Consider the following 16072-nt stretch of genomic DNA (forward strand, 5'->3'; position numbering starts at 1 on the left):
TTTAGTCACGGCCGCTCAGGAAATGTCTGTGCCACCCACTGGCCACAGTCACATCTCTTAAACCAGCACCTAGGCAGCCTGAGACCTCTTCCAGGGATTTCCTCCTCTGGATCTGCTCCCACACCTGCGGATATATTAGTTGCTGCAATGTTGGTCATTCTTGTTTTCTATAGAGTCCTCTATCCTCTGTTAGCAGCAGACTACTCGTTACTCAGTGTTTAATTTTCCCCCCTATGGTTGTTAGTGAAATGTAGTTCTGACTGTATGGAAGACACTGTTTTTAGTTCTTCCTAATTTTAATTAATTTAATCCTTTTGACCACCACTGAGTGGGTACCCTAGTCATACCCAATGGACAGACGTGTGAACTGAGGCAAAAGAGGGTAAGTGCCTTGCCAGAATCACACTCGGTGATGTGGAGACGGCAGATGTGTACCCAGAGACCACAGAATCCAGAGTCCATGTATTACTGTCCCTGCTCCACGCCGCGCTCACTCTTTGAAACCTTGCATCCCATTTCTCCCATCTAATTTGGAGTCTCCCAATACCTTCCAAGTACCTTGTGACTCTATTCCCTCTTCCCATCAGAACCCCCATCGCTGCTGGTCCCTTCCTCTAAGCCTTGTTAAACATGATGATTGGATTTATTTAATTTCTTTTTTTTTTTTTTTGGTACCAGGGATTGAACTCAGGGGCACTCAACCACTGAGCCACACCCCAGCCCTTTTTGTATTTTATTTAGAGACAGGGTCTCACTGAGTTGCTTAGCACCTTGCTGTTGCTGAAGCTGGCTTTGAACTCGTGATCCTCCTGCCTCTGCCTCCCAAACCACTGGGATTATAGGCATGTGCCACCGCATGGGGCTTTTTTTTTTTTTTTTTTTTTTTTGCAGGTTTGGGAATTGAATCTAGAGGTGCTTGACCACTGAACTACTCTCCTGGCCCTTTCAATTTTTTATTTTGAAACACAGTCTCACTAAGTTGCTCAGCCTGGCCATGAGCTTGTGATCCTCCCACCGCAGCCTCCCAAAATACCGGGGTTTAAAGCTACATGAAATGTAGTACCAGCTCTGTTACAGCATTTTAACATTATTTCTTTGCATGCAATACATTTTCCATGTTCATCCAGGGCAATTTTTCTAAATATGAACTTATTTCCTTTGTGACACAGACTCACAGGAGGGCAGAGAAATGCTCTTATGAAGACAGGCCTGGAAGAGACATGGGGTAGGTGCAGAGGTGACCAGATGGGAGTGATATGGTGGGAGAAGGGAGTTAGAACAGGGAAAAGGAGAGGAGCCCCCCCTGGGGCCGCCAGTTGTCACTATGTTCTGACGGAGTCATGGGCACCGACCATCCTGTGTTTCCTAGGCGACCAGTGGGGTTAGCTGTCCCTCCCATCCCTTCAGCTTCTGGGGCAGCCTTCCCTGTAGGACAGATCTGAGGTGGCCCCTGATGCCCACCCCTGCTGCCAACACAGTGTGAGCAAGACCTGTGACTGGCTTCTGACAGGAGGTGGCAGAAGTGACAACATGCATATCGTCATGTGGTCATGATGACACTCCAGTAGATTCTAGTGGCCACCTTGCTCCAGGCTGCCTCTCTGTCGCTGGCTTTAAGGAAGCCAGCAGCCATTTGAAGAAGGTCCTGTGGCAAGACACAGTGGATGGCCTCTAGATGTTGAGGGTGGTGGCCCCTGGCTGACAACTCTCAGGGCACAGATGTCCTCAGCCTATAACCTGAGGGACTGGATTGTGCCTAACAACCTGGCTGAGCTGGAGGTAGGCTTCCCACGTGAGACACAGCCCAACACTGTCATGGCGGCCTGCGGGACTCTACCCAGAACCCAGCTGAGCCGTGTCCAGACCCCTGGCCACAGAAATGTGAGATGGGGACTGTGTCCTGTGGTAAGCGGCCATGTTTGTGGTGGTGGTGTGACACGGACACAGAACAGCCACAGGCCTTCCTCAAAGCTGCTCACATACAATGCCTGAGTCACCAGGTCCACCCAAAATCCCAGGAGCCCAATCCAAATGTCCTGTGCGGATTGTCCCCAATGCAAGGACCAGGACACCTGTGGGGCCCCCTCCCCAGCAGTCAAAGTGAGGGCATTGGGACCACAGAGGCTACAGTTGCCTAGCAGGGAGAGCCTCCAGCTTCTTCACCCAGGTTGAGGCTCCTCACAGGTGGATCTAGCCACCAAGGGATCATACATAACTACTGTGGGCCACCCCCTGCATGAAATAAAGTGCTCCCAGCCCTTTCCCTGTGTGCAGAACCTGGCATTGGCTAAGCAGAAGCAAGGTGCTTTGTGCTTTGTAATAGTGGGGACAATATCTAAGCTCTTAGAGAGAGGAGGCCAACACCTTGCTCCCTAGGGAATAACTTTCCATATCCCATTTGGCATCTGGAGCATCCAGAGACAGCCTTGGCTCCATCTCTTGGGAGCCAGGGACCCACTGTAGCAAGTCCAGTTAAAGAGCTGAGCCAAGACAAAGCTCAGGGCTCCCCAGGGCTCCCTCTTTCCTGCCATTCCTCCCATCTTCCTTGTACCCCCCTCTTTCTCTGTCCAGCGGACTCCTCTGACATATTCCTGTGTTCTAGCCCAAAGGTGGCCAGACCCAGGAAGAGTTTCTTTGGAATTTCTAAGACTATGTGCAGCCAGTCTGAGTTGGGATTTGGTCATGACCTGGAACCTGGGCATGGCCCCGCAATGCTTTGTCACCGTGGGTGTGGATGCAACATTGACAGTGTGAAAGATGAGGCCATTTATTCTGCATGGACCTTACAGGTGAGAAATTTGAAAGTTTTCTGAAGGCATTTTCTTCCCCTATTGGGATCTCCTTCACCTGAATGAGAACACAGGAGGCTGAGGCTAGGCGCAACATGGCACCTTATTGACAGTGGAAAAAAACAGACAATTCGGATTTTCTCAAATATGAAACTAGACATTTGTTAGCCTGTCGCATGCTCCCTGTCTGGGCCATGAATTGATTCAGCATCTCTTTTCTCAACAAAGGCCCCAGCTCCTGGTAAAGGCCATCCATGCCTGGCCCTGCCCTGGGCACAAGGGTAATCATCATATGCCCTTTACATAACTGACTACAGCATTCATAATATTCAGGGAGCATGGGAAAGAGAAAAACTTCTTATCAAATAAAACTAAGCATCCATGAAAGCCATCCTCCACGTGGTACCAGGTCACACGGACACCCTGGTCTTCCAAGCGCTTCTTATACAGAAGGGAGTCATCCCGGACCAGGTCCAGCTCACTGCTCACCAGGAAGGCCTCGGGAAGCTGAGCGATGATCTTATCTTCTGCTATGAGAGCTGCATGTTCTACATCCAAAATGTGTTTGGTTTCCAAATAGGCGGCCTCATTAAAAGGTGCAAGGGTCTCAGGTTGCTGGTCTTTGCTCCTGAACCTCTTGGGGAGGTTGTCAGAGCTGAGCCACTTCCTGTACTTGTTCCAGAAATCACGGGGTATGCAAGCCCCTTTCAACATGGCATCTTTCCAGGAAAAGTCAATGGCCAGGTATGAACACACACATGTCATCATGAGTTGTAGAGAAAGGAACGGGACATTTTGGTTCTGCTGAAAGGAGGGTAACTGTAAATTGATGGCCTGTACCAGGGGATAAATCAGGACCTGAGCCCGGATCTGGGGAAGATCTGTTCTGCCCACCAAGGTCTGGGTGATTAGGGCCACAGCCTCTCCTCCAACGCTCTCTCCACAGGCCACCACCCTGGAGGGGTCCACCCCGTAGGCTTCCAGGGTCTTCAGGAAGTGGATGGAGGCGTTGAGGCAGTCTGTGAGGGCCACAGGGTAATGGTGCTCCGGGGCCTTGCGGTACCTAAGGGAGAGAGGGACCAGAACACGCGGGTGTGCGCGGGTGTCGCTGGAGGCTGCTCAAACAGGGTCCCCACCGCCTGTCCCACTGTAGCTATTATCCTCAGATGACTCAAAAGTAAAGATGGTGAAAGTCAGTCAACCTGAAGTTGTCCCGTGATAGAGAAGAGGGTGGGGTGCAAACAGCTGCCCTTGTCTCCAGCCTCCGGGTCCCCGGCACCGCCCCGGCACTCACCCCTTGGACACTGACCCTCCCCTGGCTGCTCCCTGGCTCCCACTAGGATGCCTCCTTGCACTGTGTCCTCCAGGCCCCTGGCTCGTGCTGTGGCCTCCTAGTGACCCGGCTCTCCTGCCCACAGTTTGTCCCTGCGCTGCCCCGAGGTGGGCGTCTTCCCAGGCTTCTGCTCCAAGCGGTGCTGAGCCTGCGCCTGCGCCCAACCCCTGGAGTCGGGGCCTCGCTCTGGGCTGCACTCGTCCAGCTGCCCCCACCTTCCCAGCCTCGGAGAAGCCCCCGCTGTCTCGCGACACTCACCCGACAGACAGCAGCACGGAGTCCGTCTCCCGGGCCAGGAAACTGCACACGTTGTGGTAACTGTCTGCAGGAAGACAGGCCCGGCGCCGCCCATGAGGGACGGCCACCGCCACCCAGGCCGGGCAGTGGGCAGACCAGCTCTCTGTTCCGAGGCTGGCCTCCTCCGAGGCCTTGGCTGTGCCCCCTGGGCAAAGCCAGACGCCTGCCCCACTCTCCTGAACGCCAGGGCTCCTGGACCTTGGGCTCACTTTGTGCAACGTTAACTTTACAGTGGGGGAAACTGAGGCCAGGAAGGCTTGGGGACCTGGAGTGGCAGAAGCCAGGACTAGGGAAGGGGTCAGGTGGGCCCCCCAGGGAAGAAGGATTTCATTATCTATGTTGAGCAGGGAATAAGTGATGCGGGATGGGTCGTTTTTCCAGACATTGTCACTCATTTAGCAGGAGTTCAGCAGGGACAGAGGAAGACTCAGGGAATGGGGGGCAAATGTAGCAGAACCCCCCCAACAGGAGTTGACCTGGAGGTGACATCTGCCTCCACATTCCACCAAGAGACTCAGCACCGTCTCCCATAGACACAGGTACACATCACGTTCCCAAGGTCAGGCATGTGCCCACAAGCTGCTCCGGAGATCAGCTGACTATTGTATGACCTGCCAGGGTCACCTCCCCAGAGAGGGCCACGTGACCTGGGTACACAAGTGCACACCATGCATTGTCACACAGCACAGGGACATGGCTGGCACCAAACAGGGAACAGCCACACAAAGCACAGGGGATGACTGTAAGATTTCACACCACTGCCAGCCCCACCCCATCCTAACAGGGAGCCCAATATGTGGGAGTGATTCTGCCCCAGCCTCTGTGCCTGCTCCTCTCTCAGGCTGCATGTCACCTCCTCTGGCCTTTCCTCGCTGTGTGATAACCCTGCACTCAACACTGTGCCTCTGCTTCACAGTCTACTTCTGTGCCCACCACGGGGCAACTCCCCACCTCCTGTAACACTGCCCCCTGGAGGCCAGTACCTGCATTTCTAGACACAGGACCGTGAACACGAGTGCGTGGGGATCGAGGCCCAGTGTCAGGCGCAGAATCTGCCAAGTACACCCCTGACTGCACCCCTCTCCCTGCCGTTGCCCACACACAGGCCCTGGGGAAGTACCCATGTCCTTCGCCCAGGCAGTCACCCACCCTTTCCATCAGGATCTCTGGGTGGGGTCTTAGGCATCAGGATTTTCCAAACCACATCTGGTAATTCCCGGGTTTGGGGAGCCTGTGAAGGAGGAGCATGCGCCATCAGTGCTGTGGGGAGAGGTGAGGAGGGGGCAGAAACAGAGCATCTGCCCTGCGGGGCTCAGTGGTGTCCTGGGGGTCGCCCCTAAGCCGGAGGCACCTAGCCGTGGGTCTCAGCCACACTGCACCTCAGCAGTGTCCTGGGGGCTTTGGAAAGTACTGAGGTCTGAGCAGCCCCAGAGACCTGCTTGGCCTTGGGGAGAACCTTGGGCTACAGGGACCTGGCAGCTCCCAGGCTGAGGCAAGCGGCCATCTTTCCTGGCCCTCAAGTCCAGGGGCACCCAGACACTCTGCCTTCAGATAAATGGTGTTGTCATGTTCTAGTTTAAAAATCAAATCGAGAGCCCCAACACGCCAGGACACACCCGTCACAGCATTTTAAAGGCTCACTTGCACGGGCTTCAGCTGGGAGACTTCTGCTTCTGTGTGGCCTTGACGCTTTGCCTTTGTAGATTTCTGCACTAATATTGTCTTTCTAGCTACTGCATTGACATGCCGGGAAGCCAGAGCTTGGGGAACCTTGTATTTGGAGCTGCTGGGAGGGCCTCCTGCCCTGGCCCAGTTCTCACCCAGCTCCAAGGCTCTGCCTGGCTCTGGAGGGCTGGCTCCTGCCCATCCCTTGGGTTCTAATGCTCCCTTCCTGGACAGACCTTGACTCCTGGGAAGGCCTGAACTCAATGCAACATGCTCCATGCCATCCATCCATCCTCCCAGCCATCCATCCCTCCATCCATCCTCCCACACACCATTTGTCCATTTGTAAACCCGTCCTTCCACGCAGTTATTCAGCCATCCCTGCGTGTATCTGCCCACACAGCACTCATTCATCCATTTATTCTTTCAAAAAGAAAGACAATAGGCCAGGCACTGGGGATCCTGCAACCAAGACAACAGAGGTCTTTCCTGCATTCTAAGAGTCCTCATTCACATTGGGGACAGACACAAGGAAAAACATGGAAGACCCAAATAAGCTCAGATTGCGACAAATGACACACAGACACTTAACCAGGCAATGTCAAGGATGAAGAAAGGTCCAGGGCAGGACCACAGAATGGGCAGATTTGGGGAGGCCATCTGGGGAGGGCCACTTGAAAGAAGACTGGGGGAACAGTGGGAAGCCAGCCATGCAAAGAAAGACATGTAGATTTCTGCACTAATATTGTCTTTCTAGCTCCTGCATTGACATGCCAGGAAGCCAGAGCTTGGGGAACCTTGTATTTGGAGTTGCTGGGAGGGCCTCCTGCCCTGGCCCAGTTCTCACCCAGCTATAGGCGCCTCCATTGAGGCGGAGGGGGCAAGTGCAGCAGACAGGCCGAAGGAGCCGGGATGTCCGCAGTCAGGGTTGTACAGGGGGCTGCAGAGAGTACAGAGAGAGGCAGGTGACAGATGGGGAGGTCACAGGCCCAGCCATGTCAGGGCCTTGCAGACTGGGAAAGGAGTTTGGGTCTCATCCAAGGCCCAGGAATGGTTGAAGCCAACATCAAAGAGCCCTGACTTGTATTTTTAATATCCCTGTGGTGTGGGGAGAGGACTGGACTAGGGTGAGAAGTGGAGCAGGGAAAACAGTTGCCAGGAAAGGAGCAAGTGGAGCTGGGTTTGGACCACAGTGTCCTGCAGAGCTGAGCCAACACGTGGGTTGGGGCCATCATGAGACGGACAGCAGGGGCAGGCAACTCTGAATGGGAAGGAAGGCAGGATGCACCTCCAGGGTCCTGACCTCCCCACTGGGACGTCACTGCCCCCACCCGTCCCAGGACTATTGCATCACAGACACATGGGCCATGGAGGCAGAGTCCCCATCCACTGAGCTGAGCCCCAGGCCCTCCATCTCCAGCCTCTGACTCCGTAGACTCACTCCCCGGAGGCTCTCCCAGAAGCCTCTCTGCCAGCAGCCAGACCCCCCTCGCCTCCCTCCCCTGGGAAGCTGCTTACCCAGGCTGCCGAATATGAGGCCCCCTCCGTGGTAGAAGAGGATGCCGCGTCGGAGGCTGGAGGACGCGGCCTTGGGCCGGAACAGCCTCACGGGGATTGTCCCAAAACGCAGGTCGGTTACCACCACTTCATGGTTCTTCTTTATGGACAGTCTGTCATGCAGGAAGCGGACAAACCTGGGCATGGAGCAAATCCTCAGCTTCTCGAGTATGTTCCCCTGTCAGATGTAAGAGAGGGAAATCAGGTGGATGGAGGTTCAGCTCGGTTTGGCAGGTGCACCCACCACCGGCCACTGCTAAGGGGTCTTACCCCTCCTCACCCGCCTTCTGCATGGACAGTAGGTTCATCGGGGTGCAATGGGCTCCGGGTGTCCTGGACTGGGGGTTGGATTTTCAGACTTTTCCTCCCACAAGGTCTTTATTGAATAAGGATGGTGCTGTGATTTGAATATTTGTCCCCCTCCAAATTACAGTGACATTGTAGTCAGCATTAAGAGGCAGTGCCTCTGGGAGGTGATTTAGTCAGTGCCCTCCTGAATGGACAAAGTCTGTTATGGAGGAAGTAGGAAGTAGGAGTGGACTTTGATAAAAGGACGGGTCCCCCCAACTTTCCGCCATCTTGCAAATGCGTGCACACTGGCCTTTCCACCAAGGGATGACGTGACAGAAAGGTCCACTGCTGCTGTCACACTCTTGGGCCTTCCCAACCTCCAGAAATGGGAGCTCAATAACCCTCTCTTGTTTATAAATTACCCAGTGTTTTGGGTTTGTATCTAAAATGCTCCAGAAAGGTCATGTGGTGAAGATTTTGTTATCCACATGAGAGCTACTGGGAAGCAGCGGGGAATTAGGAGGCGGGGCTAGTTGAGGAAGCAGGTCAAAGGAGACAGGCCTTGAAGGGTTTGACTCATCCCCAGGCCCTTCTTTCTCTCTGCCTCCTGTCCTCCATGAGGTGAGCCACATGCTCCCCACCCTGAGGTTCTACCTCATCATGGGCCCAAGACCCACAAAGCCAGGTGACTGTGGAGTGAAACCTCTGAAACAGTGGGACAAAATAAACATTTCCTCCCCTAAGAGGATTTTCCTCAGGTGTTTTGTAACAGATGGAAAGGTGACTACCAGAAAATTGGTACTGGGGGTGAGGCTGGGGTTGTGACTCTACATGATGATGTGGTTCAGAAGCATTTGGAATTGGTTTGCAAGAGGAGTTTGAAGTACTTGGAGTAAGAGGCTAGAGAAAACTTAGAACACTGCAAGCAGAGCAGAATGGACCATTCTGGTGGGAGCTCAGAAGACCAGAATGTTGATAGGAATGTGCAAAGACTGTGCTCGTGAGGTTTCAGAGAGAAATAAGGACTCTATTGAACATGGACTAGAAGACATTGTTTTGCATTCTGGCAAAGAATTTGCCTCCATTTTGTCCTTTCCCTGAGAATTTGTATGAAGCTGAGTTTCAAGGTATTGGACTAATTAATATGGTGAAGGAAATTTCAAAGAAGTGCAGGACTCAAGTTGTGGTGTGGGTATTGCTGGCTGATCTTAACCAAATTTAAGTGTGAATCACCAAAAAAAAAAAGTAGCCAGAAATATTTTTAAAACTTTCAGTTTGACCAGAAAAGGAGCATATTTCAAATTGGGGCAAAAGAAGGTGTGGTTGCTAAAGAGATCGGCACCATTAAAAAGAAGTCAACTACTTTGCACCATGACATTGGGGAAAGATGCCTTAAGGGTATCTTGGGAATTGACCAGATTCCCCCACACACACACCAACCCCACCAAAGGCTCCAGAGGACAAAATTGTGAAGTTGTTTGAAAGAATTTGCTTCGAGAAGAGTGCGGGGGGGGGGGGGGGGGCTTCTTGCTCACACAGGGTCTCCTAGAGAACTGGTTCCCTGGGATTCACGTCCCCGTGTCACCCCCTCAAGGACCCTGCAACTGCAGTCTAAGTGGGTCCTGCTTCTCAGACTGGCAGCAGACCTGGGTGTTGTCCACATGTTGCTAGTTTTGCAGGCACACAGAATGTAAGAAATGTGGAGGCCCCCACTGAGATTTCAAAGTAAGGCGAGGAGGCCAGGTATTGTGTAGCAGTCGGAGTCTCTGCAGATGCTGTGAGAGTGGAGCTGAGGCTGCAGTGGAGACCCCAAGAAGTTAGAAATGCCAGGAATGTGAAACCTGTGCGAGGAAAGCTGCAGGCAGTGAGCAGAGCCAGCCTGGGAGCATGGCCTGCAGGCTGCAGCCAGCAAGACATGGTGCTGGGGCTTCCCCAGCCCTTTGGAGCTGACATCCCACCACCACGTGACCTGCATGCTGGACATGGAGCTGTATGATGTAATGTTTTTTTTTTTTTATTGGTTGTTCACAACATTACAAAGCTCTTGACATATCATATTTCATACATTAGATTGAAGTGGGTTATGAACCCCCAATTTTACCCCAAATGCAGATTGCAGAATCACGTCAGTTACACATCCACAATTTTACATAATGCCCTATTAGTAATTGTTGTATTCTGCTACCTTTCCTATCCCCTACTATCCCCCCTCCCCTCTATGATGTAATGTTTGCTTGCTGAGCTTTGATCTTGCCTTGATCCAATTCCTTCTTACTCTTTTCCTATTCCCCCCTTTTGGCATGTTGCTGTGTACCCTGCTTTACGGATGTATGATGGAAGTACCTAACTTTCTTTTTAATGATCCAGGGACTCACAGCTAGGAGTTGGCCTTGAGTCTCAGAGGAGACTTCAGACTTGGGCTTTTGAGCAATCTCCAACTGTCGAGACGTTATGGACTCTCGAGATGGACTAAAGGCACTTGGCATTCTGAAATGGACATGAGGCTTTAGGGGTAGGGGCAGAATGTTTTGTTTTGGATCTAAAGTGTCCCCTAAATACCGTGTGCCAAAGGCCTGTCACCAACCTCTGGAGCTAAGGAAGGAAGTAGAAACTTTAGGATCTGAGGCTTATTGAAGGAGATAGTTCCCTGGGGCTTGTCTTTAGTGGGTGGACCTTGTCCTCAGCCCCTTCCCCTCTCTCTCTGCCCTTTGTCTAGCATGAGGCCAGCTGCTTTGTCACCGGGGACCCAGAAACAATGAAGCCCAGTGTCTATGAACTGAAACCTCTGGAACAGTGAGCCATAATAGGTGTGTCCTCCTTTAATTTCATCTTCCTCAGGTATCTTGTCACAACGACAGACAGCTCACTAACAAACCCAGTCCAGTATTGTTCAAGCCACAGACAAAATACTAAGACAGGTAAGAATTTGCAAAGGGGCAGCCCAGTTTGGGACTGAGTGGAAAGAAGTCACTTAATTAAATAAAGCCAATGGTCCAAGGCAAGTGACCAACACCCTGGCTCTCTTTGGCTGTGTTCTGGACTCTCCCCAGCCTGAGATGGCAAAGGTGCATGAGTGCCCTGGGTTAATGCCCATCACTGGGCAACCAGAGTTCCGGGTTATGAGGGACTCTTAAATTGAGCTTGTATTCAACAGAAAAAAACATAATGGGATCAATTAAGGATGTGTGTGTGGACGTACATTTAGATCCAAACCAAAACATTCTGCCCCTGCCCCCAAAGCCTGATGTCCATTTCATGATGCCAAGTGCCTTTAGTCCATCTCGGGAGTCCATAATGCCTCGGCAGTTCTAGCATCGCTCAAAAGCCCAAGTCTGAAGTCTCCTCTGAGACTCGAGACCAACTCCTAGTGTGAGTCCCTGTATCATTAATGGCACAAGGGCTGCAGATGAGCCAAACATGCTTCTAAACTACTATGTTCTACTCTAATGATAAGCACGACAAGATCTGAATGTTTCACGAGCTGTAGTTACAAGGTATATTTTAAATCCTAAGGGCATTGCTGTCACCGTGGCTTGTCTCCTCTGTGGATCTCACATTTGGGGCATGTCTTTTATCATAAAGAAAATGGCCTGGGGGTGGCAATCATAAAAATAATAACAAGTGATGCTTTGTAGACACCTACAACATGTCAGCACTTGTCCAGGTGCTTTGGATTATTAACTGGCTCCATTTCTCAAACCTTTCTAAGCCAATTATCACCTCCATTTTGCAGATGGGGAAACTGAGGCACACCTGGACCCAAGTGGCTTGCTCAGAAGTTGTTCATGGAGTTAAGTGCAGGACTTATGTTCTCAACCAATTAATGAGAAAGAGCTTGGGTTTGGGAGTAAAACCAACCTGAGTTCAAGTTTGAGCCCCTTCACCAACTCACTGAAAACCCCTGGGTGTGACCATCTCTGAGCTTCCAGTTCCCTCTTTTAACAGTGAGAAAAATGGTGCCCATAGACGAGGTCCACGGATAAAGTGGGAGGATCAGATGCCATCGCCCACGTGGAATGTCTCACGGAGTGATCCTGCAAGCACAGACCCTGTCTCCTGCTCCCATGCACTTGGTCTTGTCCCAGGTCCTGAAAAGGTGCCCCAGTGTCTTTCCTCCTCCATGGAGGGACTCCTCCAAGGGAACTCCAAACAATTATTTCCCTGCTTGAACTGGGAGAGAGTGAACTGATCAGCCGGGTGCAGGCGACCTGTCTTTCCCTCCCCCTGACTCATCTCATAACCCCAGGCCTCCATGCGGAGGCAGCTCGGACCTCCACAGCCAGCTCTGAGCAGCTGAATGTCAAGGTTCCACCCACCAGAAGAGGTTGTTCCCTCTGTTCCCCGGGAGACTCTCTTACCTGTCCTTCAGGTGAATAGACACCTCTCTGACTTTTTTTTTTCTTTCAATGCTGGGGATTGAACCCAGGGGTGCTCTACCACTCAGCTGCATCTCCAAACCTATATCAGGTCAGCTACCCAGGCTGACCTTGACTTGTCATCCTCCTGCTTCAGCCTCCCAAGTCACTGAGATCATAGATGTGCGCCGTGACACCCAGTGCCACGCTGACTTTCATATCCAAGTTCGGGGTCATGTTCTTGTGGAAGCCATCCTCCTTCCCCTTGTGGTGAAGATCTTTCCATCTTCTAAGGTCTGCTTCCTCTTGGAGACTCTCACCACCCTCCCAGATTTCTTTAGCAATCCTCTAAAGCTTTATTGCAGGGACACCATCACCTACGTGTCTCCCCACCACCATGCTGAGCAAAGGACACATCTCATTCTTTCCTTGGTCTCCAGCATCTAGAATAGTAAATGCCTGTTCAGGGAGTTTTGAACAATATCACGAGATGTTAAATGGCTCTGAGTCTCACATTCTGAAGGGTCACCAGGTGGGCCATGAAGTCACATTTGTTTTTGTTTGGGAGATCTTTCCATTTTCTAAGGTCTTCTTCAATTTCTTTCTTTAGTGTTCTATAGTTTTCATTGTAGAGGTCTTTCACCTCTTTTGTTAAGTTGATTCCCAAGTTGTTTTTTTGTTTTTTTTTTTTTTGAGGCTATTGTGAATGAGGTAGTTTTCCTAATTTCTCTTTCAGAGGATTCATCACTGATGTACAGAAATGCATTTGATTTATGGGTATTGCTTGTATATCCTGGTTCTTTGCTGAATTCAATAATTAATTCTAGAAGTTTTCTGGTGGAGTTTTTTTTGAATCCTCTCAGTATAGAATCATGTCGTCAGCAAATAATGATAGTCTGAGTTCTTCTTTTCCTATCTGTATCCCTTTAATTTCTTTCATCTGTCTAATGGCTCTGGCTAGAGTTTCAAGGACTCTGTTGAAGTGGTGAAGTGGTGAAGGAGGGCATTCCTGTCCTGTTCCGGTGTTAGAGGGAATGCTTCCAGTTTTTCACCATTTAGAATGATGTTGGCCTGGGGCTTAGCATAAATAGCTTTTAAAATGTTTTAAAATAAAAAAATAGGGCTGGGGAGGTGGCTCAATGGTTGAGTGTCCCTGAGTTCAATCCTCAGTACCAAAAAAAAAATGTTTTTTGATTGTAGTATCTTTTTTTCCCTTTAAAATAAAACCAGTAGGGTTTGTTATACTGTAGTTGATATCTTTGGTTTGTTTTTGCAGTGCTGGGAGTCGAACCCAGGGCTTCCTGCATACTGGGCAAGCCCCCTACCACTGAGCTACAGCCCCAGCTCTTGATGGCTTTCAGGAGGGCCCAAGTCACCATGGCCACCTTTATAACAACTTCAGGAAAAGCTGGGCCTCCGGCAGGGCCCTGGTAACACACCTCGAAGGGCTGCTGGACGGAGCCCTGGCTGGGCTGCACGTTTTCATGGCTCCTCTCACTCTTGGGAAGACTCCTTGGCTTCCCTGGCTTTGCAGAAGAGAAGAGCCTCCGAGCTCCCCCCGGGGCTCTGGGGCCAGAGGAGGCTCTGGGTTTCCAGCCACAGAATCTTTCCAGGTTTTTCCTTGTCGTCCCTCACTGCTTGCCCCTCCCGGTCTGCCCGTCTCCTGGAACCCTGGTACCTCAGAAGCCGTTACATCATCATGGGCATCCAGCCCTGAGGGGCCCAGGGATGGGGGCACAGGAGGGTGGGATTGGCCCTTCAGAGCCAGCCCTAGCCCACCTCTGAGTCTCCCGTGAGCAGCCTGCAGCAGCTTCCTCAGGAGTTCTTGGCTTGTGGACTACGCTTTTTGTTGTGTCTTGGTTTTGGTACCAGGGATTGAACCCAGGAGCACTTCACACGAGCCATGTCCCCAGCCCCTTTTATTTTCTTATTTTGAGACAGGGGTCTTGCTAAGTTGCTTAGGGCCTCGCTAATTTGCTGAGGCTGGCTTTGAACTCTCGATCCTCCTGCCTCAGCCTCCTAAGCCACTGGACTAGTCTTGAAGAGAAACACTAAAGGGGGGAAAGATCCCAGTTTCTCTGGGCCACCTGCAAATCCAAGGCCCTTGTGTTCAGTTCTGGGGCCCCAAACTAGCCTGTGACTCCATATGGTGGTAGCCACAGGCCTGAGACAGCTCCACCTTCAGAGAAGCACATACTCAGGGTGCACAAGAGGCATCTGCTACATCCTCAGCCTGTCTCCTTGGCATGTAGCATATATGAAATTAGAAATCAGACTTGTCCATCTCTCTAGAACAGGACCATGGTAAAAAAATGCCAACAACACAGGAACATATTTTTTACCAAACATCTCTACACCTATTAACCCTTACCACATGTCAGCTAATACTTTTTTACCAACATGATGAGACAGATACTCTTGTCCCCATTTCACAGATGAGGAAATTCAGACACAGAGAGGTTAAGCAAATCATCCAAGACCACACAGCTAGAGAGGCAGAACATGAATGCACACCCGAATGGTCACAGTTAAGCTTATCACCTCCTCACCTCCTTCTTCACAGTTGACCTCAGAGACAGTCACTGTGAACTGCCAGGGTTGGGACATTGGGATTAACTCAAGTCACTTGCCTCCTACAGGAGGATAGACTGTTCTTTCCAAATCTGCTGTAACTGCAGGCAGGAACCGGTCCACACGCCGCCCCCATAGCCTTGCTCAGAATCTGGCTGTTGTGCCCACTTGGGAACGCTGGGCCAATTCATTTATGGTCTGATCAACAAACAGAACCTACCAGAGGCCGGGTTCCCTGCCTGGGGTCGGGCTGATGGAGCTGAACGGGGTTTCCCTGCCTGCCGGGTGCTCACACCTATGCAGGGAACACACCTGGGAGGCAGGTGAGTGCACAGAGGTGAGGACTCTAGGTCTGAAGGAGGGGTTGGGCCTTGGTAAGCAGGGACAGGATCTGAAATCACTTGCCCATCCTCAGAAAAGAGCCTGGTGGCTGGAACGTGGTTCGGGTTTGATGCTGAAGGGAGAAAGAGGGGGCTAGGAGGGTGGGAGAGTGGAGGGGAGGGAGGAGAGCTGGAGAGGGAAGGGGATGCACAGGGAGCCCCCTCCAAGATGGGGCGGGGGCACTCACCACAGCCATGGCGTACAGGAACACGCAGTGCAGAAACCTGACCTTGGCCCTGTGCTGCAGGACCCGGGGGACCTGGGCAGTGCGGAAATGCTCCAGCACGGCCCACACCAAGACACCCAGGAAGAAGACGGGCAGCCCCGCCAGGAGCACCAGCCACAGGACAGCCATGGTCCCTGGGCCACCTGATGAGCCAGTGTGGGAACTGCGTAAGAGGACAGGGCCCAGTTATATGTGCTGCCACCTCCAGCCTGCTCCTCTGGGCTCTGTGTGACCCAGTGGCCTGACCTGGACCTTGGATGTCAGCACAAGCCAGGCGATGGCCACTGGAGGAACCGGCTCCCCAAGGTTCACGGGTACAGGAAGCCTGTCCTGCCCACCAGGGGGACTTGGGAGGTGGGGTCAAGGGGATCTGAGAGAGGGTCTCCCGGGGGTTTCACTGACCAGCCCTCCAACTGTAAAGGGGACAGGGGACACGGCCCACGCGTCCCACCACAGTCTGGTCAGGGAGGGAAACACAGCTCGTCCCCAGCTCCCGAGTCAGCGGCCCGAACACCTACTCAGTGCTCCTGCCCAGGCCCTGGGGCAGCAGCTGAGTGTCCCAGTGTCAAGAGGCCAGCCCTGGCCCACCTGCCCGTGGACGCTGCCC

The 16072-nt window shown here is 52.0% G+C and overlaps 1 protein-coding gene across 1 annotated transcript; it reads right to left on the reverse strand.

Moving 5' to 3' along the window:
- Positions 1 to 3077: 3077 nt before the first annotated feature.
- LOC308657107 (arylacetamide deacetylase-like 4) lies at positions 3078 to 15594 on the reverse strand (the record flags this gene model as incomplete). Its single annotated transcript, XM_081308568.1, has 4 exons — positions 3078 to 3852; positions 4381 to 4444; positions 7603 to 7819; positions 15427 to 15594. 4 exons carry the CDS (start codon positions 15592 to 15594, stop codon positions 3078 to 3080), a joined length of 1224 nt encoding a protein of 407 aa, XP_081164694.1.
- Positions 15595 to 16072: the final 478 nt, after the last annotated feature.

This window comes from Spermophilus citellus, assembly GCF_964194105.1.
Source record: "Spermophilus citellus genome assembly, chromosome: 9".
Classification (NCBI taxonomy): domain Eukaryota; kingdom Metazoa; phylum Chordata; class Mammalia; order Rodentia; family Sciuridae; genus Spermophilus; species Spermophilus citellus.